General features: G+C 43.3%; 2 protein-coding genes across 2 annotated transcripts in view; one reads left to right on the forward strand and one right to left on the reverse strand.

Moving 5' to 3' along the window:
• Positions 1-784, forward strand: part of LOC116359770 (potassium voltage-gated channel subfamily H member 4) — a 47,299-nt gene extending 46,515 nt beyond the window's left edge. Inside the window, exon 11 of the mRNA XM_031813321.1 lies at positions 1-784. The gene's annotated coding sequence lies outside the window, so the exon portion shown is untranslated.
• LOC116359820 (gamma-crystallin S-like) lies at positions 783-24,766 on the reverse strand. Its single transcript, XM_031813606.1, has 2 exons — positions 24,633-24,766; positions 783-1,223 (listed from the first exon to the last, which is right to left on the reverse strand). The coding sequence occupies exons 1-2, from the start codon at positions 24,660-24,662 to the stop codon at positions 951-953; spliced, it is 303 nt and encodes a 100-aa protein (XP_031669466.1). The 5' UTR covers positions 24,663-24,766; the 3' UTR covers positions 783-950.
• Positions 24,767-24,814: the final 48 nt, after the last annotated feature.

Genomic DNA, 24,814 nt, shown 5'->3' on the forward strand with positions numbered 1-24,814 from the left:
ATGACTAGCCTATCCCTGCAGGTGTCACAGGTCAGCCAGGACCTCCAGGAAATGACACGGCTGCTCAAGCCCCTCCTCCAGCCCCTTCTCCTCCAAGGCTCTTCCCAGTCCATCCTCTCCTCCCTTATGGCTGCCCTGACTCCGCCCACCAGTGAGACTCTCAGTAGCTCCGCCCCTCCACCTCCCAAAACTCCTTCCAACACCAACTTACTGCTGTTGGAAGATACAGAGATAGAGGGGGAGAGGAGACACCCGGATCGCCACTTTCAGACACCTTCCGGGGGTCTAACAACCATCCCCCTACCCCATCCTCACTCGACTTCTTTAGGGGCAGAGATGACCCCGACGAGCCCTGTTCAGCTCAGCTTCATCGACGAGGAGAGGCCCACTGTCTGAGAGAAAGGATTCACCAACACAGGACTGGCATGACGAGACTGGCATCATGGCATGGCTGGCATGACACCCCTCATATCACTGCATGAGGCACATGGCTGCCCTGGGTTACTGTTTATTTAATACTAAGATAACAAGTTATTATTACCAAATTTATTTATTCCTAATATGAAATGTTATGAACTGACAAGTTATTGTTATACCATATCTATCACTGGCTATGATCAAATGAAACACATCAGAAATATAAAAGTCTTGTTTTACAGTTTAGGCTCTAGAGTTGGTTTGACGCAGAATGACTGCAGAGAGGATCTTGTCCATTGGTTGTGGGCTGTATTAGACATTATCAGACTTACACCAAACACACAATAAAAACACAACTCGCCTGCTGCTTGCCAGTCAGGGTTTTATTTTAGCTGGTGGCCGTGGCTCAGTGTCAGGTCCATCTCTTGGGTGCCCACTGGTTGGTGTTAAGAACGGTAGTAGATGACTTGATCGAGCATTGGGCAGGAGGGATCGGATTGGTTGGGCGAGAGGGGGACAACTCTAGACCCTGGTTACTCAGTGAGGCGTCTGAAGGACTGGACGTTGGGACACACCGCGCCCCAGTCCGTGGGCTTGCGGTACTCGCCCTTCTCCAGGAGATACTGAGGGTCCTTGTAGTCGGGGTGCTCGTAGAAGACCCACCAGCCTCCCAGCACCTTGCAGGAGTGAACCTCGCGCCAGTAGAACTTCTCCAGCACGGAGGGGCAGTCCTCGGTGGCCTCGAACGCCTGGCCTGCCAAGTCTCCCTTCCCGTACAGCTGCAGCTTGTAGGGGACACCGCTAGCCTGGAGGAGGGGGGTAAGGTGGGGGCATCAGAGGGGAGGGCAGGATAGGTCAAACGGAAGGAAGCAGAGACATATAGAAAGACGTCAGACATATTCTGGATCTCATTCTCAGATCTCTACAATTCAAGATGATCAACAGGATTTAAATACAGAATGTTACACCAGCTGCATGCTGGGTAAGTCTAGTCTATGTTACTGCTACATTAATACAGAATGTTACACCAGCTGCATGCTGGGTAAGTCTAGTCTATGTTCCTGCTACATCAATACACAGGCTGCATGCTGGGTAAGTCTAGTCTATGTTACTGCTACGTTAATACAGAATGTTACACCAGCTGCATGCTGGGTAAGTCTAGTCTATGTTCCTGCTACATTACATTGATATTTCATAACTCCCTGTAATTATCTCTGATTAAGACAAAAACAACTGTACATACTGTATATGTGTGTATTTCTAGAACAGATACACAGTATTTATGTAACTCTATCAATGTAATGTCTACATGGTCAATACCATTGACCTAAAATGACACCATAGACACAGATAACACAGATGGGACAATATCTACATAACAATATCTATATAACAATATCTATATAACAATATCTACATAACAATATCTACATAACAATATCTACATAACAATATCTATATAACAATATCTACATAACAATATCTATATAACAATATCTACATAACAATATCTATATAACAATATCTACATAACAATATCTACATAACAATATCTATATAACAATATCTACATAACAATATCTACATAACAATATCTATATAACAATATCTACATAACATATCTACATAACAATATCTATATAACAATATCTATATATCTACATAACAATATCTACATAACAATATCTACATAACAATATCTATATAACAATATCTACATAACAATATCTATATAACAATATCTACATAACAATATCTATATAACAATATCTACATAACAATATCTACATAACAATATCTATATAACAATATCTACATAACAATATCTACATAACAATATCTATATAACAATATCTACATAACAATATCTACATAACAATATCTATATAACAATATCTATATAACAATATCTACATAACAATATCTACATAACAATATCTACATAACAATATCTATATAACAATATCTACATAACAATATCTACATAACAATATCTACATAACAATATCTACATAACAATATCTATATAACAATATCTATATAACAATATCTACATAACAATATCTACATAACAATATCTACATAACAATATCTAAATAATAATATCTACATAACAATATCTACATAACAATATCTACATAACAATATCTACATAACAATATCTACATAACAATATCTAAATAATAATATCTACAATTCCCCCTAAAGTCAAAAAACAGATCTAGAAGTTTGATGAACACTGACTCAGGTGCGAATGGAACTGTATTCACTGTTTAGTGCACTACTTTAGACCAGGACCCATAGGACATAGTGCACTACTTTAGACCAGGACCCATAGGACATAGTGCACTACTTTAGACCAGGACCCATAGGACATAGTGCACTACTTTAGACCAGGACCCATAGGACATAGTGCACTACTTTAGACCAGGACCCATAGTGCACTACTTTAGACCAGGACCCCTAGTGCACTACTTTAGACCAGGACCCATAGGACATAGTGCACTACTTTAGACCAGGACCCATAGGACATAGTGCACTACTTTAGACCAGGACCCATAGGACATAGTGCACTACTTTAGACCAGGACCCATAGGACATAGTGCACTACTTTAGACCAGGACCCATAGGACATAGTGCACTACTTTAGACCAGGACCCAAAGGACATAGTGCACTACTTTAGGCCAGAACCCATAGGGCATAGTGCACTACTTTAGACCAGAACCCATAGGGCATAGTGCACTACTTTAGACCAGAACCCATAGGGCATAGTGCACTACTTTAGACCAGGACCCATAGGACATAGTGCACTACTTTAGACCAGGACCCATAGGACATAGTGCACTACTTTAGACCAGGACCCATAGGACATAGTGCACTACTTTAGACCAGGACCCATAGGACATAGTGCACTACTTTAGACCAGAACCCATAGGGCACTACTTTAAACCAGGACCCATAGTGCACTACTTTAGACCAGGACCCATAGGGCATAGTGCACTACTTTAGACCAGGACCCATAGGTCATAGTGCACTACTTTAGACCAGGACCCATAGGACATAGTGCACTACTTTAGACCAGAACCCATAGGGCATAGTGCACTACTTTAGACCAGGACCCATAGGGCATAGTGCACTACTTTAGACCAGAACCCATAGGGCACTACTTTAAACCAGGACCCATAGTGCACTACTTTAGACCAGGACCCATAGGGCATAGTGCACTACATTAGACCAGGACCCAGAAGGGCATAGTGCACTACTTTAGACCAGGACCCATAGGACATAGTGCACTACTTTAGACCAGGACCCATAGGGCATAGTGCACTACTTTAGACCAGGACCCATAGGACATAGTGCACTACTTTAGACCAGGACCCATAGGGCATAGTGCACTACTTTAGACCAGGGGGCACAGAAAATACATTTCTCTCTTCTACACTACACCATAATGGCTCATCCACTTATAAAGTGAACCATCTTGCAGGAGCAGACGTGGTCGTTGAGGCCCATCCAGCGCTGGTAGTCGGGGTACTCTCCCCTGGTCAGTACATACTGGTAGTCGGGGTACTCTCCCCTGGTCAGTACATACTGGTAGTCGGGGTACTCTCCCCTGGTCAGTACATACTGGTAGTCGGGGTACTCTCCCCTGGTCAGTACATACTGGTAGTCGGGGTACTCTCCCCTGGTCAGTACATACTGGTAGTCGGGTTACTCTCCCCTGGTCAGTACATACTGGTAGTTGGGGTACTCTCCCCTGGTCAGTACATCCTGTTAGTCGGGGTATTCTCCCCTGGTCAGTACATACTGGTAGTCGGGGTACTCACCCCTGGTCAGTACATACTGGTAGTCGGGGTACTCTCCCCTGGTCAGTACATACTGGTAGTCGGGGTACTCTCCCCTGGTCAGTACGTACTGGTAGTCGGGGTACTCTCCCCTGGTCAGTACATACTGGTAGTCGGGGTACTCTCCCCTGGTCAGTACATACTGGTAGTCGGGGTACTCTCCCCTGGTCAGTACATACTGGTAGTCGGGGTACTCTCCCCTGGTCAGTACATACTGGTAGTCGGGGTACTCTCCCCTGGTCAGTACATACTGGTAGTCGGGGTACTCTCCCCTGGTCAGTACATACTGGTAGTCGGGGTACTCTCCCCTGGTCAGTACATACTGGTAGTCAAGGTACTCTCCCCTGGTCAGTACATACTGGTAGTCGGGGTACTCTCCCTTGGTCAGTACATACTGGTAGTCGGGGTACTCTCCCCTGGTCAGTACATACTGGCAGTCGGGATACTCTCCCCTGGTCAGTCATACTGGTAGTCAGGGTACTCTCCCCTGGTCAGTACATACTGGTAGTCGGGGTACTCTCCCCTGGTCAGTACATACTGGTAGTCGGGGTACTCTCCCCTGGTCAGTACATACTGGTAGTCGGGGTACTCTCCCCTGGTCAGTACATACTGGTAGTCAAGGTACTCTCCCCTGGTCAGTACATACTGGTAGTCGGGGTACTCTCCCTTGGTCAGTACATACTGGTAGTCGGGGTACTCTCCCCTGGTCAGTACATACTGGCAGTCGGGATACTCTCCCCTGGTCAGTCATACTGGTAGTCAGGGTACTCTCCCCTGGTCAGTACATACTGGTAGTCGGGGTACTCTCCCCTGGTCAGTACATACTGGTAGCCGGTGTAGTTGGGCCTCTCATAGACCACCCAGACACCACTCTCCACCCTGATGGAGTTGCAGCGGCTCAGGTAGGAATGGAAGTCTGTGCAGTCGCTGTCACACTCATAGCGTCGGCCCTGGTAGTTCCTGTCCTCATAGAACACGATCTGGAGAGACAGAATACAATAGACTGTATTCTGATAACAGATTGACCTCTATTGTTGTCTCCTTGAGCTAAATCTAATGTCCATTTGGAACCATTAAAAGACTATGTTATCCTGACGGTACTAGTAGTGTTTACTACTGATCACGTCACATTTTATTGGTCACGTGGACATATTTTGCAGTTGTTATCGCAGGTGCAGCAAAATGCTTATGTTCCTGACTCCAGCAGTGCAGTAATTCCTAACAAAACAAAACAAAACACGCTAATCCCCATAATAATAATAATAATAATAATAATAATAATAATAATAATAATAATAATAATAATACAAATGTAAAAATATTAGAACGAGCAATATCAGAGTCCGGAATATATTGTCAATATATACAGTATGTATATTATGGTGTAGATAGATGGTATGGACAGTATATGAATAGAAAATGTGTGCACAGCGGTAGTTGACTAGAATACAGTATATACATATAAAGTGGGTAAAACAGTATGTAAACATTATTAAAGGGACCAGTGTTCCATTATTAAAGTGACCAGTGTTCCATTATTAAAGTGACCAGTGTTCCATTATTAAAGTGACCAGTGTTCCATTATTAAAGTGACTAGTGTTACATTATTAAAGGGACCAGTGTTCCATTATTAAAGTGACCAATGTTCCATTATTAAAGTGACCAGTGTTCCATTATTAAAGTGACCAGTGTTCCATTATTAAAGTGACCAGTGTTCCATTATTAAAGTGACCAGTGTTCCATTATTAAAGTGACCAGTGTTCCATTATTAAAGTGACCAGTGTTCCATTATTAAAGTGACCAGTGTTCCATTATTAAAGTGACCAGTGTTCCATTATTAAAGTGACCAGTGTTCCATTATTAAAGTGACCAGTGTTCCATGTCTATGTACATAGGGCAGCAGTCTCTAAGGTACAGGGTTGAGTACCGGGTGGTAGCCGGCTAGTAACAGTGACTAAGTTCAGGGCAGGGTACTGAGCGGAGGCCGACTAGTGGTGACTGTTTAACAATCTGATGGCTTGGAGATAGAAGCTGTTAATCAGTCTCTCTGTCCACAGATTTGATGCACCTGTACCGTCTCCTCTTTCTGGATGGTAGCTGGGTGAATAGGCTGTGGCTCGGGTGGCTGATGATCTTCTTGGCCTTCCTGTAACACTGGGTGCTGTAGATGTCCTGAAGGGCAGGCATTGTGGCCCCGGTGATGCGTTGGGCTGACCGCACCACCCTCTGAAGAGCCTTTCGGTTGTGGGCAGTGCAGTTACCGTACCAGGCTGTGATACAGCCCGACAGGATGCTCTCAATTGTACATCTGTAAAAGTTTGTGAGGGTCTTAGGTGACAAGCCAAATTTCTTCAGCCTCCTGCTCCTTCTTCACCACACTGTCTGTGTGGATGGACTATTTCAGTTGTCAGTTGTCAGTATGCAGAAAAACTCAACTGTGGCCCGTCGATGTGTATACGGGGGTGCTCCCTCTGCTGTTTCCTGACGTCCATGATCAGCTCCTTCATTTTGTTGACGTTGAGGGAGAGGTTATTTTCCTGGCACCACTCAGCCAGGGCCCTCACCTCCTCCCTGTAGGCTGTCTCGTCATTGTTTGTAATCAGGTCTGCCACTGTTGTGTGCAAACTTGGTGACTGAGTTGGAGACGTGCGTGGTCACGCAGTCATGGGTGAACAAGGAGTACAGGAGGGGGCTGAGCATTCACCCCTATGGGACACCAGTGTTGAGGATCAGCGTAGTGGAGGTGTTGTTGCCTACCATCACCACCTGGGGTTGGCCCGTCGGGAGGTCCAGGACCCAGTTGCACAGAGCGGCGTTCAGACCCAAGGCCCTGTGCTTTGTGATGCGCTTGGAGGGCACTATGGTGTTGAATGCTGAGCTGTAGTTGATGAGCAGCATTCTTACATAGGTATTACTCTTGTCCAGATGGGATAGTGCAGTGCGATGGCGATTGCATCATCCGTGGATCTGTTGGGGTGGTATTGTAGTGGATCTAGGGTGTTGGGGTAAGGTGGAGGTGATATGATCCTTGACTTGGTTATAACAGACAAAATGCACCAACCGCTCCCCACACTATCTGACAACATCAAAACATAGACTACTGCACCAACCGCTCCCCACACTATCTGACAACATCAAAACATAGACTACTACACCAACCGCTCCCGACGCTATCTGACAACATCAAAACATAGAATACTGCACCAGTCCTTCAGTTTAAATGTCACCATTTGAAGCCATCAAATCATAGAATCCCCTTGCAGGTATTAAGTATGTTTTAGACAATGTTTCTTTTTTGCGTTCCCCTCCAAATACCGGTGTGTGTGTGTGTGTGTCGCCACTGTGCTCCTTCAGTTAAAGCTGTTATCCAGTCCTCCGGTCGTTCCATAGTCACCCTTCCCATCTTTGACATTGTTTTAGTACTGCCCAGGTCTCCCTGTGTGAGGTGGCGCTGGATCCCGTACCCCGCTCCCTTTTATACCCGCTGTGCCGGTCCTTTGTTTTAGTACTGCCCAGGTCTCCCTGTGTGAGGTGGCGCTGGATCCCGTACCCCGCTCCCTTTTATACCCGCTGTGCCGGTCCTTTGTTTTAGTACTGCCCAGGTCTCCCTGTGTGAGGTGGCGCTGGATCCCGTACCCCGCTCCCTTTTATACCCACTGTGCCGGTCCTTTGTTTTAGTACTGCCCAGGTCTCCCTGTGTGAGGTGGCGCTGGATCCCGTACCCCGCTCCCTTTTATACCCACTGTGTCGGTCCTTTGTTTTAGTACTGCCCAGGTCTCCCTGTGTGAGGTGGCGCTGGATCCCGTACCCCGCTCCCTTTTATACCCACTGTGTCGGTCCTTTGTTTTAGTACTGCCCAGGTCTCCATGTGTGAGGTGGCGCTGGATCCCGTACCCCGCTCCCTTTTATACCCGCTGTGCCGGTCCTTTGTTTTAGTACTGCCCAGGTCTCCCTGTGTGAGGTGGCGCTGGATCCCGTACCCCGCTCCCTTTATACCCGCTGTGCCGGTCCTTTGTTATAGTACTGCCCAGGTCTCCCTGTGTGAGGTGGCGCTGGATCCCGTACCCCGCTCCCTTTTATACCCACTGTGTCGGTCCTTTGTTTTAGTACTGCCCAGGTCTCCATGTGTGAGGTGGCGCTGGATCCCGTACCCCGCTCCCTTTTATACCCGCTGTGCCGGTCCTTTGTTTTAGTACTGCCCAGGTCTCCCTGTGTGAGGTGGCGCTGGATCCCGTACCCCGCTCCCTTTTATACCCACTGTGCCGGTCCTTTGTTTTAGTACTGCCCAGGTCTCCCTGTGTGAGGTGGCGCTGGATCCCGTACCCCGCTCCCTTTTATACCCACTGTGTCGGTCCTTTGTTTTAGTACTGCCCAGGTCTCCCTGTGTGAGGTGGCGCTGGATCCCGTACCCCGCTCCCTTTTATACCCACTGTGTCGGTCCTTTGTTTTAGTACTGCCCAGGTCTCCATGTGTGAGGTGGCGCTGGATCCCGTACCCCGCTCCCTTTTATACCCGCTGTGCCGGTCCTTTGTTTTAGTACTGCCCAGGTCTCCCTGTGTGAGGTGGCGCTGGATCCCGTACCCCGCTCCCTTTTATACCCGCTGTGCCGGTCCTTTGTTATAGTACTGCCCAGGTCTCCCTGTGTGAGGTGGCGCTGGATCCCGTACCCCGCTCCCTTTTATACCCACTGTGTCGGTCCTTTGTTTTAGTACTGCCCAGGTCTCCATGTGTGAGGTGGCGCTGGATCCCGTACCCCGCTCCCTTTTATACCCGCTGTGCCGGTCCTTTGTTTTAGTACTGCCCAGGTCTCCCTGTGTGAGGTGGCGCTGGATCCCGTACCCCGCTCCCTTTTATACCCGCTGTGCCGGTCCTTTGTTATAGTACTGCCCAGGTCTCCCTGTGTGAGGTGGCGCTGGATCCCGTACCCCGCTCCCTTTTATACCCACTGTGTCGGTCCTTTGTTTTAGTACTGCCCAGGTCTCCCTGTGTGAGGTGGCGCTGGATCCCGTACCCCGCTCCCTTTTATACCCACTGTGTCGGTCCTTTGTTTTAGTACTGCCCAGGTCTCCCTGTGTGAGGTGGCGCTGGATCCCGTACCCCGCTCCCTTTTATACCCACTGTGTCGGTCCTTTGTTTTAGTACTGCCCAGGTCTCCCTGTGTGAGGTGGCGCTGGATCCCGTACCCCGCTCCCTTTTATACCCACTGTGTCGGTCCTTTGTTTTAGTACTGCCCAGGTCTCCCTGTGTGAGGTGGCGCTGGATCCCGTACCCCGCTCCCTTTTATACCCGCTGTGTCGGTCCTTTGTTTTAGTACTGCCCAGGTCTCCCTGTGTGAGGTGGCGCTGGATCCCGTACCCCGCTCCCTTTTATACCCGCTGTGTCGGTCCTTTGTTATAGTACTGCCCAGGTCTCCCTGTGTGAGGTGGCGCTGGATCCCGTACCCCGCTCCCTTTTATACCCGCTGTGCCGGTCCTTTGTTATAGTACTGCCCAGGTCTCCCTGTGTGAGGTGGCGCTGGATCCCGTACCCCGCTCCCTTTTATACCCGCTGTGTCGGTCCTTTGTTTTATCAAACCGCTACAAATGCTTTGTCATGAAAATGAGAACCAAAAATTGAGTCAGTGATTTGAATGCTGTTCATGTCATTTCCAGACAAGACAAGTGGGGATTATACGACATAAAGGGCTGAACTGACTGAAAACGCAGGGGGGGGGGGGGACAGCCCCCCCCTAACTCCCCACCCCACTGAGGTAAACACACAAACAGATACACACACACATGCCAATATTATAAACATCAAGACACTAACTAACCGACAGACACACACACCAAATCACTTTTCACACAGCTGGTTTTTAATAAACATGCACCACAGGAGGTTGGTAGCACCATAATTGTGGAGGATGGGCTCGTGGTAATGACTGGAGCTGAATCAGTGGAATGGTATCAAATACATCAAACACATGGTTTCCATGGTTTCCATGTGTTTGATGCCTTTCCATTGACTGCATTCCGGTCATTATTATGAGCCGTCCTCCCCTCGGTAACCCCCTGTGCCACACACATACCGACACACACATTAATAACAATATCAGTGCCACAGCCAAGACCTCTGCCAAAATGTGAGATCCCAGATGAGTTGGATTATTGCGTTCCAGGACATTGAGAGAACAGAACTGCTGAGTCAACTCCCTCTGTTCTCTGTATCAAAATACCAACATAATCAATAGCTGCACCGTTTCATCCAATAATCAAGCTGGAAAGCAGCTGTCATTCAAGTCAACGACCAATCATTACAGCATTAGGCTACTGCTGGGTTGTGACAGAGCCGTGGCACCCGCCCAATGAGGGGAGGGTTCACATGGCCTCTATGGGCCTGTTTATTTGTGTGTGAAATGGATGCAATAAAAAACTGCAATACAACACGACAATACAACACTACAATACAACACTACAATACAACACTACAATACAATACTACACTACAACACTACAATACAACACTACAATACAACACTACACTACAGTACAACACTACAGTACAACACTACAATACAACACGACAATACAACACTACAATACAACACTACACTACAATACTACACTACAGTACAACACTACAATACAACACTACAATACAATACAATACTACGATACAATACTACAATACAATAAGACATATCAATACAATACTACAATACAATAATACAATACTACAATACAATAAGACAATACTACAATACAATAAGACAATACTACAATACAAAACTTTGAATACAATAAGACAATATAATACAATATTACAATACTACAATACAATAAGTCATTTCAATACAATACAACAATACAATAATACAAACCTACGAATACAATAAGACAATTCAATTTAAAAAATATATATATATTTCACCTTTATTTAACCAGGTAGGCAAGTTGAGAACAATTCTCATTTAAAATTGCAACCTGGCCAAGATAAAGCAAAGCAATTCGACACATACAACAACACAGAGTTACACATGGAGTAAAACAAACATACAGTCAATAATACAGTAGAAAAATAAGTCTATATACGAAGTGAGCAAATGAGGTGAGATAAGGTAGGTAAAGGCAAAAAAAGGCCATGGTGGCAAAGTAAATACAATATAGCAAGTAAAACAATGGAATGGTAGATTTGCAGTGGAAGAATGTGCAAAGTAGAAATAGAAATAATGGGGTGCAAAGGAGCAAAATAAATAAATACAAACAGTAGAGGGAGAGGTAGTTGTTTGGGCTAAATTATAGATGTACAGGTGCCGTAATCTGTGAGCTGCTCTGACAGTTGGTGCTTAAAGCTAGTGAGGGAGATAAGTGTTTCCAGTTTCAGAGATTTTTCATTCCAGTCATTGGCAGCAGAGAACTGGAAGGAGAGGCAGCCAAAGGGAGAATTGGTTTTGGGGGTGACCAGAGAGATATACCTGCTGGAGCAGGTGCTACAGGTGGGAGATGCTATGGTGACCAGCGAGCTGAGATAAGGGGGGACTTTACCTAGCAGGGTCTTGTAGATGACCTGGAGCCAGTGGGTTTGGCGACGAGTATGAAGCGAGGGCCAGCCAACGAGAGCGTACAGGTCGCAGTGGTGGGTAGTATATGGGGCTCTGGTGACAAAACGGATGGCACTGTGATAGACTGCATCCAATTTATTGAGTAGGGTATTGGAGGCTATTTTGTACATGACATCGCCAAAGTCGAGGATCGGTAGGATGGTCAGTTTTACGAGGGTATGTTTGGCAGCATGAGTGAATTTGTTGCAAAATAGGAAGCAATATAATACAATACTACAATACAATAAGACAATACAATATAATACAATACAATACTACAATACAATAAGACAATAATACAATACAATAATATAATACTGCAATACAATAATACAATACAATAAGACAATATAACACAATAATATAAAATACGATCATATAATACTACAATACAATACGACAATACAATATATTATATAATACAATACAATAAGACAATATAATACGATAATACAATACAATAATACAAGACAATAATACAATAATACAGTACAAAAATACAATACAATTCAAAAATACAATACAAAAATACAATGCAATAGTACAACAATACAACACAATACAATAATACAACACATTACAATAATGCAATACAATACTACAATACACTACAAGACAATAATACAAGACAACACATTACAATAAAATACTACAATACAATACTACAAGACAACAATACAAAAATACAATACAATAATACAAGAATACAATATAACACAATAATACAATAAAGTAATATAATACAGTAAAATAATACAATAATATAAGTAAGGTGGGATAATCAACGAGCAGTTATGTATTCTGGAAAATAATAGAACGCTGTGGAAGGTCAGTTCCTCTCAGCTAGCGCGTCATGGAACACACCGTAATGCCTTCATTCCTTTCCGGAGAATGCATGGAGTTGATTATCCCTTTCATGCCTTGAATATAATTTATCACATTTTCTGGTAGAGATGTGTTCAGTATCCACTAAAGTAGATAGCAAGTTTACTAGATAGCTACAATAGTTGCCGTGGTAACCAAACAAACAGACTAGTTTAGCTAACCAAACCGTTAGTCGTAGCTTGCCATTATAAAAAACGAATTCAACAATGCCAATAATGCTTTCAATTTGACTTTTGCTTTCAAAAGCACCTCAAACATAGAACATGTAAGAATGAACTATAGCCATTGAATTATACCACGCAAATACACCGTACCTTATAGGGAATAATGCACACTCTAGAATGCCCTTCAAGCCAATCAGAAACAAGTATTCAACAATGCCATGGTATAATTCTTTATATTGGGCAGAGAGTTGAGAAGCACCAGAGAGTTGATACTGTAACTACTGCATGGACACCTCTATCAGTCTGGTGAATTCTGGTTCTAGACTAATTGACTTCCTGTCTCTGATCTGGTGAGACTGACACAGGCTGGTGTGTATATGGGTAGCCTCACTGTTCAATGTCGGAACCAATTCTCTACTTTAAATAACCACAGCGCAGCACTCAAACTTAACTAAACTGTCTTGCCACAGTCTGTCAGCGACATCTGTCTGTCACCCGGCACCTCCAGAAGCTGCCACAAGGGTGCAGCATCTCCATAGTATAAAGCCTCCTATCATGTGTTTACAAAATGTATCAGTTGAAAATGAAGTTAGGTTATTTTTCCATTCTGGTCTCCATGGTTTCTGTTGGTTGACAGGGTCCACATCAGTCAAAATTTGATTTGATTTGATTTGGTCTCCATGGCGATGAGGTGGCAAGCCAGCACACTTCGCTAACAAACTTACTTAACCCCTGGGACTGTGGCTGACATTGCTATTGTCTTTCTAAGTTCACAGACGGGGGATTGTGAAACAGACCCAGAGGAGTGCCTTGTTGGAGTTTATTCAGTCAGTTTCATGCTATTGCACTACATTTTCATGCAATTAGTTCAGTTTCAAATGTGAAAATGTCAATATTTACAATTACAGGTAAGGAGAGAAAGATTGTTTGCCTTGAGTTCTGGTGGAGGCCGTCTTTGAGGTGGCCCTACATCACCACACACACACACACACAAACACACACACGCAAACTTGTGCGCACACATTCACATAGACATGCAAGCGTGTGCACACATACACACACTCTCCTGGATCAGGGTTAATAACTGTGTGGTTAGCTGTCAGAGGCACTTAGTGTGAAGCTGGGCAGGCAGAGAGGGCTAACATATACACACACACACACACACACACAGGCTCTCTGGCTGTTAAGGAGCCCTGGCTCTGCACAGAGAGAAGGAGGATGGAATGAATGGGAGAGAGAAAGGCAGGCAGGACAAAGGGGAGATGTTCCAACAGGAAGAGAGGTTAAGTGTGACGTTGTCCCTTACAGGTGTCTGCTGAGCCATAATTAGACTGGGCAACTTCCTTCATCCACAAGTTCACACACACGGTCTGGAAAGAGGGCGCTCCTCCACAACCAACTCTCTCAGAAATCTGGACCCATCTACCTCCATAACATGCTGCCATAGCTGGGGGGGGGGGGGTCTGCTATCGGTCTGATAATACAGGACTCGTAATGCCCAGTGCACTACTTTTGTGAAAAAAATGTCAACTAAATGTATTGGAGTGTTAACCAGCATTTGTAACTTGAGTCTGATAATTATCTGTACAAAACCGTTAATCTGATAATACTTGTGGAACATAAAAATACTTGCTTGATGTACAATATGTTTTCCAGTTTCTTGAAATACAACTTATTTCTGTGTCAACTGAAATGGTCTATTCATTCCTTTCACATTTTAGTAAACTCTCTTATCCAGAGCAACTTTACAGTAGGGAGTGCATACATGTTCATACTGGTCCCCCATGGGAATTGAACCCACAACCCTTGCATTGCAAGCCCCATCCTGTACCAACGGAGGCACATCATCACACACTGTGATCACAAACCAATTGAAGTCTCAATGCACTCAACTACTGTATTGTGCATTGTTGTTCGTTATGGTGGTAGAAAGTCTGCAGGTACTAACCTAGATGACCAGCGAATGTACAGTACAGTCATGTACATTTACATTACATTACGTGGTTTGTAAGGATGGTCAATTAATACTGCACAAAAAGGGATTGTTTTCCATGTCATTTGTTCAAGAAAAATATTTAGTTTGATGTGGATATTTTGTGTCTTTGTCCATAACTTTGCACCTTTTGATGTAAATGTTTGAGGTCAGAACAAAACCCTATCTGGATTCCATTAGAATGACATCACAGAGAAAGGGACAGGGTTTTGTTCTATCTGGATTCCATTAGAATGACATCACAGAGAAAGGGACAGGGTTTTGTTCTATCTGGATTCCATTAGAATGACATCACAGAGAAAGGGACAGGGTTTTGTTCTATCTGGATTCCATTAGAATGACATCACAGAGAAAGGGACAGGGTTTTGTTCTATCTGGATTCCATTAGAATGACATCACAGAGAAAGGGACAGGGTTTTGTTCTATCTGGATTCCATTAGAATGAGTATATTGTAGACAGACAGACAGACATACAGGATGGTAGATACAGTATATTGCAGACAGACAGACAGACAGGATGGTATATACAGTATATTGTAGACAGATGATAAAAGCCACTAGATGACCAAAGTTTCTCTCAGCCTGTCAGTCACACCTTTATGCCACAAAATAACCCCCATCAACTGTGTCACTATTATTCTGAGATGTGGTCATGTGTTATTCTGAGATGTGGTCATGTGTAACGCTACCAGTGGCAGTCAGGGAATGTTACAGTAATATGACCATGTGATCAATTAAATGAAGACATAGGCGAGGGGAAAGAGAAGCTGTAGTGAGTTTTGGTCTTGGAGTCCGTAGATTACATTATTTTAGTGGCGTTAGAAAGAAAACTGGCCTCAGTTCCTGCCTAAGTTGACTTAACCATCGAGACCCGTATGATCAAGTGGCAAAGCAAGGTCTTTTAGCCCAATTAGCGTCTGTCTGACCCGTGTGCTGCTGTCAATGTGTTTTGCAATAGCTAAGAGGCTACATGAGCTCCCTCCCTTTGACCCAACAGTAGAGGACCTATGTGGTAATGTTATGACTCTTCAAGGTTCCCAGAAGGTGCGTCATGCCAGACATTCACATCACACATGCCATCACATCAAGTCATTTATCCTACTACTCAGGTTAACTCCTTGTATAATCTGATTGCTACATGATTTACTATTTACCAGGTAGATCAATCAACTGAAATGTTAGAGAGTCTTTTAATCACTATTTAATCACTATTTAATGTGTGTGTGTGTGTGTGTGTGTGTGTGTGTGTGTGTGTGTGTGTGTGTGTGTGTGTGTGTGTGTGTGTGTGTGTGTGTGTGTGTGTGTGTGTGTGTGTGTGTGTGTGTGTGTGTGTGTGAGAGAGAGAGAGAGAGAGAGAGAGAGAGAGAGAGAGAGAGAGAGCGAGCATACTTTCCCTTCTAACCTGTGTGTGTGTTGCCCAGTGTCTTGAGGCTTACGTCGTGCCTGCAGAAATGTAATATGTTGGAACAAAATTCCTGTGGAGAAAATACCTCTTCAGGTTCCTCACCTTTTTCTCTTTGTCTCATGAGGAGCCTCTGAAACCCCATGACACGTGATCTTATCATTGCAATTGTCTCGTATCACCATGATAATGCATGAAATATAATGGGATGAATGTGGTGATTACACTTTTTCAGGTTTTTCATTTATGCCTTTGTAGCAGAATCTGTCAAATCCTGAAACAATGTAATAATTTATTCATATGAATGTTTGTCGACTATACCCCCATTTCAAAAATATAGATTTTGCATTTAATTTCGTTCTGTGACTATGCAATTAAAATGATGCCAATGTATTCAAGGTATCAGAAGTCAGACACCAAGTAATTGTGTAGTATATAATTCCAACTTCAATTTCCCTGATGGCCTTTGAAAAATATTTTCTTCGTCTGGAAAAACCATTTCTGTTGTTTTATGTTAGGTTTCATCTTCCTTTTCTTCTTCATAGTATGCACCCATTATTCTTATTCCTCCGATTGGTGCTGTTGCTAATAGGCTAACATACAACTGTAGTGATTGCGGTAAAGTCGTTCAGTAAGTACAGACAAAAATATGCCCTCTGACATTATGTGCTAGTCTGGGTACCAGTCTTTTGAGTTAACATTCCACTCCTTGCCACAAGACAAATGACAGGAGAGGCAATGAGTGGAATGTCATAAATAGCTGAACAGAGACCGCAAACAGGCTAATTATGTGCCAACGGTCATTGTTAATTCACATTAATTGGAAAGATGCGGTTTTCCAAAGTTAAATTATATATATATATTATATATAATATATATATATAATATCTTAACAATGAAATAACGAAATAGGCCTGACAAATAGGCAATGAAAAATCGGAATGAAAATAAATGCTCTCGGCTCATGCGTCAAGATGCGACTAATTATAAATAAAGAATAGTTTTGGTTACCATTCACTAACCTACTGTTGTGAATATAGTTTAGACTAATGTTTTAAGCCACCAATTAACTAATTGGGAAATAAAATAATTATCATTTGGTTATTAGATTACTTTAGACTATTTGTCTAATAAATTACACCATTACCTTATTGGCAATTGTGTGAAAATTTATATTTGTCCTATTGAGACATTCTGGAATCGAAAAAGTATCAGTAACAACGCTACAATTAACGAAATGTAATCTAGACATTAGTTATAGGCTACGGAATGTCCTTCAAATTGGTAACTATAGAAATCAAGAGACCGGTTAGTTTTAACTCCACAGAAATCAAACGAGGCGAAATGATGTAAATGAATGACTTTATAGTTGATTGTTGAAGGTAAGAGAATAGTTCTGAATAATGATTGTTTGTGAAGACCTGTAAAAAAGCAAAGGCTTTTTGTTGACTGTGTGACATGTCCATAGGGTTGCGCTGTTTTCACGTCATATGAATGGCACTCGCAAATGCTACCACTATTTCGTTGCCCTCTGACTCTCTTGGATATTCATTCTACTAATACAAGTGTCAACATAGCCAATGAAAAGCATCGTCAACTAGGTTGGTTGGTGGCCGACTTTCTACTGGTGATGGACTGTCAAACTAGTGACCGTAAGGTAGTTACGTACGGTAGACCTACAACTACTGACCGTACGGTAGACCTATAACTACTGACCGTATGGTAGACCTATAACTACTGACCGTATGGTAGACCTATAACTACGGACAGTATGGTAGACCTATAACTACTGACCGTATGGTAGACCTATAACTACGGACAGTATGGTAGACCTATGACTACTGACCGTATGGTAGACCTATAACTACTGACCGCAAGGTAGACCTATAACTACTGACCGTATGGTAGACCTATAACTACTGACCGTATGGTAGACCTATAACTACTGACCGTATGGTAGACCTATAACTACTGACCGTATGGTAGACCTATAACTACTGACCGTATGGTAGACCTATAACTACTGACCGTATGGTAGACCTATAACTACTGACCGTATGGTAGACCTATAAACTACTGACCGTATGGTAGACCTATAACTACTGACCGTATGGTAGACCTATAACTACTGACCGTATGGTAGAACTATAATACTGACCGTATGGTAGACCTATAACTACTGACCGTATGGTAGACCTATAACTACTGACCGTATGGTAGACCTATAACTACTGACCGTATGGTAGACCTATAACTACTGACCGTATGGTAGACCTATAACTACTGACCGTATGGTAGACCTATAACTACTGACCGTATGGTAGACCTATAATTACTGACCGTATGGTAGAACCTATAACTACTGACCGTATGGTAGACCTAATACTGACCGTATGGTAGACCTATAACTGACCGTATGGTAGACCTATAACTACTGACCGTATGGTAGACCTATAACTACTGACCGTATGGTAGACCTATAACTACTGACCGTATGGTAGACCTATAACTACTGACCGTATGGTAGACCTATAACTACTGACCGTATGGTAGACCTATAACTACTGACCGTATGGTAGACCTATAACTACTGACCGTATGGTAGACCTATAACTACTGACCGTATGGTAGACCTATAACTACTGACCGTATGGTAGACCTATAACTACTGACCGTATGGTAGACCTATAACTACTGACCGTATGGTAGACCTATAACTACTGACCGTATGGTAGACCTATAACTACTGACCGTATGGTAGACCTATAACTACTGACCGTATGGTAGACCTATAACTACTGACCGTATGGTAGACCTAAAACTACTGAACGTATGGTAGAGCCTATAACTACCTGACCGTATGGTAGACCTATAACTACTGGACCGCGTATGGTAGACTATAACCTACTGACGCGTATGGTAGACCTATAACTACTGACCGTATGGTAGACCTATTAACTACTGACCGGTATGGTAGACCTATAACTACCTCACCCGTAATGGTAGAACCTATAACTACTGACCAGTATGGTAGACCGTATGGTAGACCTATAAACTACTGGACCGTATGGTAGACCTATTAACTACTGCCGTATGGTAGACCGTATGGGATAGATCATAACTACTGACCGTATGGTAGACGCTGTTAACTACTGACCGCGTATGGTAGACCTATAACTCTGACGCGTATGGTAGACCTAAACTACTGACCGTATGGTAGACTCTATAACTACTGACCGTATGGTAGAACTATACTACTGACCGTATGGTAGACCGTATGGTAGACCTATAACTACTGACCGTATGTAGAACCTATAACTACTGACCGTATGGTAGAACCTATAACTCGACCGTATGGTAGACCGTGATGGTTAGAACCCCCCTATTAACTACTGACCCGTATGGTAGACCTATACTACTGACCGGTATGTAGAACTATAACTTACCTGACCGTAGTAGACCTATAACTACTGACCGTATGGTTAGACCTATAAATACTGGACCGTATGGTAGACCTATTAACTTACTGACCGTATGGTAGACCGTATGGAGGACCTATAAACTACTGACCCGTATGGTAGACCTATACTTACTGACCCGTATGGTAGACCTATGAACCTACTGGACCGTATGGTAGGACCTATAACTACTGACGTATGGGTAGACCTATAACTACTGACCGTATGGTAGACTATAACTACTGACCGTATTGGTAGACCTATAACCTACTGACCGTTATGGTAGACCGTTGGTAGACCTATAACTACTGACCGTATGGTTAAGACCTTATAATATACTGACCGTATGGTAGCCGTATGTAGCCTATAACTACGACCCGTAATGGTAGACCTATAATTACTGACCGTATGGTAGACCTATAACTACTGACCGTATGGTAGACCTATAACTACTGCCCGTATGGTAGACCTATAACTACTGACCGTATGGTAGACCTATAACTACTGACCGTATGGTAGACCTATAACTACTGACCGTATGGTAGACCTATAACTACTGACCGTATGGTAGACCTATAACTACTGACCGTATGGTAGACCTATAACTACTGACCGTATGGTAGACCTATAACTACTGACCGTATGGTAGAACTATAACTACTGACCGTATGGTAGACCTATAACTACTGACCGTATGGTAGACCTATAACTACTGACCGTATGGTAGACCGTATGGTAGACCTATAACTACTGACCGTATGGTAGACCTATAACTACTGACCGTATGGTAGACCTATAACTACTGACCGTATGGTAGACCTATAACTACTGACCGTATGGTAGACCTATAACTACTGACCGTATGGTAGACCTATAACTACTGACCGTATGGTAGACCTATAACTACTGACCGTATGGTAGACCTATAACTACTGACCGTATGGTAGACCTATAACTACTGACCGTATGGTAGACCTATAACTACTGACCGTATGGTAGACCTATAACTACTGACCGTATGGTAGACCTATAACTACTGACCGTATGGTAGACCTATAACTACTGACCGTATGGTAGACCTATACTACTGACCGTATGGTAGACCTATAACTACTTGACCGTATGGTAGAACTATAACTACTTCCTGAACCGTTATGGTAGACCTATAACTACTGACCGTAGGGTAGACTATAACTACTGACCGTATGGTAGACCTATAACTACTGACCGTATGGTAGACCTATAACTACTGACCGTATGGTAGACCTATAACTACTGACCGTATGGTAGACCTATAACTACTGACCGTATGGTAGACCTATAACTACTGACGCGTATGGTAGAACCTAGACTACTGACCGTATGGTAGACCTATCAACTACTGACCGTATGGTAGACCTATTAACTAATGACCGTATGGTAGACCTATAACTAACTACTGACCGTATGGTAGACCTATAACTACTGACCGTATGGTAGACCTATAACTACTGGACCGTATGGTAGACCTATAACTACTGACCGTATGGTAGACCTATAACTACTGACCGTATGGTAGACCTATAACTACTGACCGTATGGTAGACTATAACTACTGACCGTATGGTAGACCTATAACTACTGACCGTATGGTAGACCTATAACTACTGACCGTATGGTAGACCTATAACTACTGACCGTATGGTAGACCTATAACTACTGACCGTATGGTAGACCTATAACTACTGACCGTATGGTAGACCTATAACTACTGACCGTATGGTAGACCTATAACTACTGACCGTATGGTAGACCTATAACTACTGACCGTATGGTAGACCTATAACTACTGACCGTATGTAGACCTATAACTACTGACCGTATGGTAGACCTATAACTACTGACCGTATGGTAGACCTATAACTCTGACCGTGATGGTAGACCTATAACTACTGACCGTATGGTAGACCGTATGGTAGACCGTATAACTACTGACCGTATGGTAGACCTATAACGTACTGACCGTATGGTAGACCTATACTACTGGACCGTATGGTAGACCTATAACTATGACGTATGGTAGACCTATAACTACTGACCGGTATGGTAGACCTATAACTACTGGACCGTATGGTAGACTATAACTACTGACCGTATGGTAGACCTATAACTACTGACCGTATGGTAGACCTATAACTACTGACCGTATGGTAGACCGTATGGTAGACCTATAAGTACTGACCGTATGGCTAGACCGTATGGTAGACCCTATAACTACGACCGTATGGTAGACCTATAAACTACTGACCGTATGGTAGACCTATAACTACTGACCGTATGGTAGACCTATAACTACTGACGCGTATGGTAGCCTATAACTACTGACCGTATGGTAGACCTATAACTACTGACCGTATGGTAGACCTATAACTACTGACCGTTATGGTAGACCTATAACTACTGACCGTATGGCTAGACCTATAACTACTGGACCGTATGGTATGGTAGACCTATAACTACTGACCGTATGGTAGACCGTATGGTAGACCGTATGGTAGACCTATAACTACTGACCGTATGGTAGACCGTATGGTAGACCGTATGGTAGACCTATAACTACTGACCGTATGGTAGACCTATAACTACTGACCGTATGGTAGACCTATAACTACTGACCGTATGGTAGACCTATAACTACTGACCGTATGGTAGACCTATAACTACGGACAGTATGGTAGACCTATGACTACTGACCGTATGGTAGACCTATAACTACTGACCGTATGGTAGACCTATAACTACTGACCGTATGGTAGACCGTATGGTAGACCGTATGGTAGACCGTATGGTAGACCGTATGGTAGACCGTATGGTAGACCGTATGGTAGACCGTAAGGTAGACCGTATGGTAGACCTATAACTACTGACCGTATGGTAGACCTATAACTACTGACCGTATGGTAGAACCTATAACACTGACCGTATGGTAGACTACTCTGGAGGACCGTATGGTAGACCGTATGGTAGAAGCCGTATGGTAGACCTACCGTACGTAGAACGTCTTGACTGTAATTCATTGCTGCATGTTTTGGGTATTTTGATTGATATGTTGTCTTGGATGTTTTATTGATATGCAATTTTGTTGACTACAAAACGTGTTATGCCCCTGACAAAACGTGTTATGCCCCTGACAAAACGTGTTATTGGCCCCTGACAAAACGTGTTATCCCCTGACAAAACGTGTTATGCCCCTGACCAAACGTGTTATGGCCCTGACAAACGTGTTATGCCCCTGACAAAACGTGTTGATGCCCCTGACAAAACGTGTTATGCCCCTGACAAAACGTGTTATGCCCCTGACAAAACGTGTTATGGCCCCTGACAAAACGTGTTATGCCCCTGACAAAACGTGTTATGCCCCTGACAAAACGTGTTATGCCCCTGACAAAACGTGTTATGCCCCTGACAAAACGTGTTATGCCCCTGACAAAACGTGTTATGCCCCTGACAAAACGTGTTATGCCCCTGACAAAACGTGTTATGCCCCTGACAAAACGTGTTATGCCCCTGACAAAACGTGTTATGCCCCTGACAAAACGTGTTATGCCCCTGACAAAAGTTGCGAAATGTTATGCCCCTGACAAAACGTGTTATGCCCCTGACAAAACGTGGAATATTTAATAACAACGTGAACAACGTTATAATGAAATATTATTTAAACTTCCAAGTCAAAGAAAAATAATAATATATGTCATGCACTCACAGAAACTATAGGCCAGTAGGCCTAGTTACAGAATATCTGTGGCCGCGACCAATTTACAACAGTCATTTAATATGCCACCAACACAGAGGGAATGTCCGTTTGTACAGACGTTATGTACGCCGATGCCTAACACCTTATATATATATACTATCTAGGTATCAGTTGTAAGCCTATAAACGTGTTGGCAATCAGAACGCTGTTTTTATAGTCGATGAACAAAATCTTTTTAACACATGGCGTTTATGTAGGCCCTGGGTCTGTCATGTGAAATTGTTACACTATTTTATCAGGCTCTACAGCATAGAATATGCCTATACCCTATACATGTTAATTAAGTATATTATAGTTTGTGTGTGTGTGTGTGTGTGTGTGTGTGTGTGTGTGTGTGTGTGTGTGTGTGTGTGTGTGTGTGTGTGTGTGTGTCTCTGTGTCTCTCTGTGTCTCTCTGTGTATCCATGAGATACATTCTCTCGATTACACTAATTCACTAATTACTCGCGCATCTTTTTTCCTCAACAAGATTAGAAAAACATTTTATCTGACTCGGGTTAGTTAATAGGAAGTAAGTGAAACCAACATTACATTTACGACACTCATTTGATTGCTATAGTCTTGATATAGGATTTGATTTTAATTATGTTAGTCATTTCATCTTAAATATTGCATGAGATTTAAGCATATATTTGCACGTCGAGGAGGGCATTATAACGCGGTTACGCACAAGTCAAACGATATCAATCTCTGTTCTGTTTAAATACCAGAACATTCAGGTTAAGCGTTTGACTGTAGTCTACATGATGTGTCAGAATGATCTCTTGAAAGTTCACAATTGAGAGGAGACAGATTGCACCCCGATATTGTGATCGATCGGCCAATGTGAATTGTTGCCATTCCAGATATGTTTGGATCACCTGCTCAAAAGGGAGGAGCTGAATTTTGATTAGCATGAAAGCCGTCCATGTGCAACGTTACAAAGGCCAATGAATGATGTTGAATGGATATACAGTATAATAGCTTCTGATCCTTCCTCCTTTATATCGTAATAACATCTGATACCTCCTCTCTCGCACCCTGTCAAACGAAGTCTCCGTTACCTCCCTCTCTCGTATCCTCTATAGCATAACCAACGGTCCGATATGTGGTTACCTTGCTGCTTCCACTATTCGTTGAGTCCATCTATGGTTCCGGTAGTAAAGGCAAAGTAAAAACATTCTAACTTCATATCCTCTGCAAAGAAAATAATAAATGAACATTAAATTGTGCTGCCTGTCGTCCATCCCCTCGAGCGCTTTATAGGCGGTTCAATCTAGGAGCTCCGACAGTGAGGT

This window comes from Oncorhynchus kisutch, unplaced genomic scaffold (assembly GCF_002021735.2).
Source record: "Oncorhynchus kisutch isolate 150728-3 unplaced genomic scaffold, Okis_V2 Okis05a-Okis16b_hom, whole genome shotgun sequence".
Lineage (NCBI taxonomy): Eukaryota > Metazoa > Chordata > Actinopteri > Salmoniformes > Salmonidae > Oncorhynchus > Oncorhynchus kisutch.

Excerpts from the sequence above, each read along its gene's own strand:
- LOC116359820 (XM_031813606.1), bottom strand. The coding sequence starts at position 24,662 with ATGGACTCAACGAATAGTGGAAGCAGCAAG. Across the intron at positions 1,224-24,632 it reads CGAATAGTGGAAGCAGCAAG|GCTAGCGGTGTCCCCTACAA; the intron begins GTAACCACATAT and ends CCCCTCCTCCAG.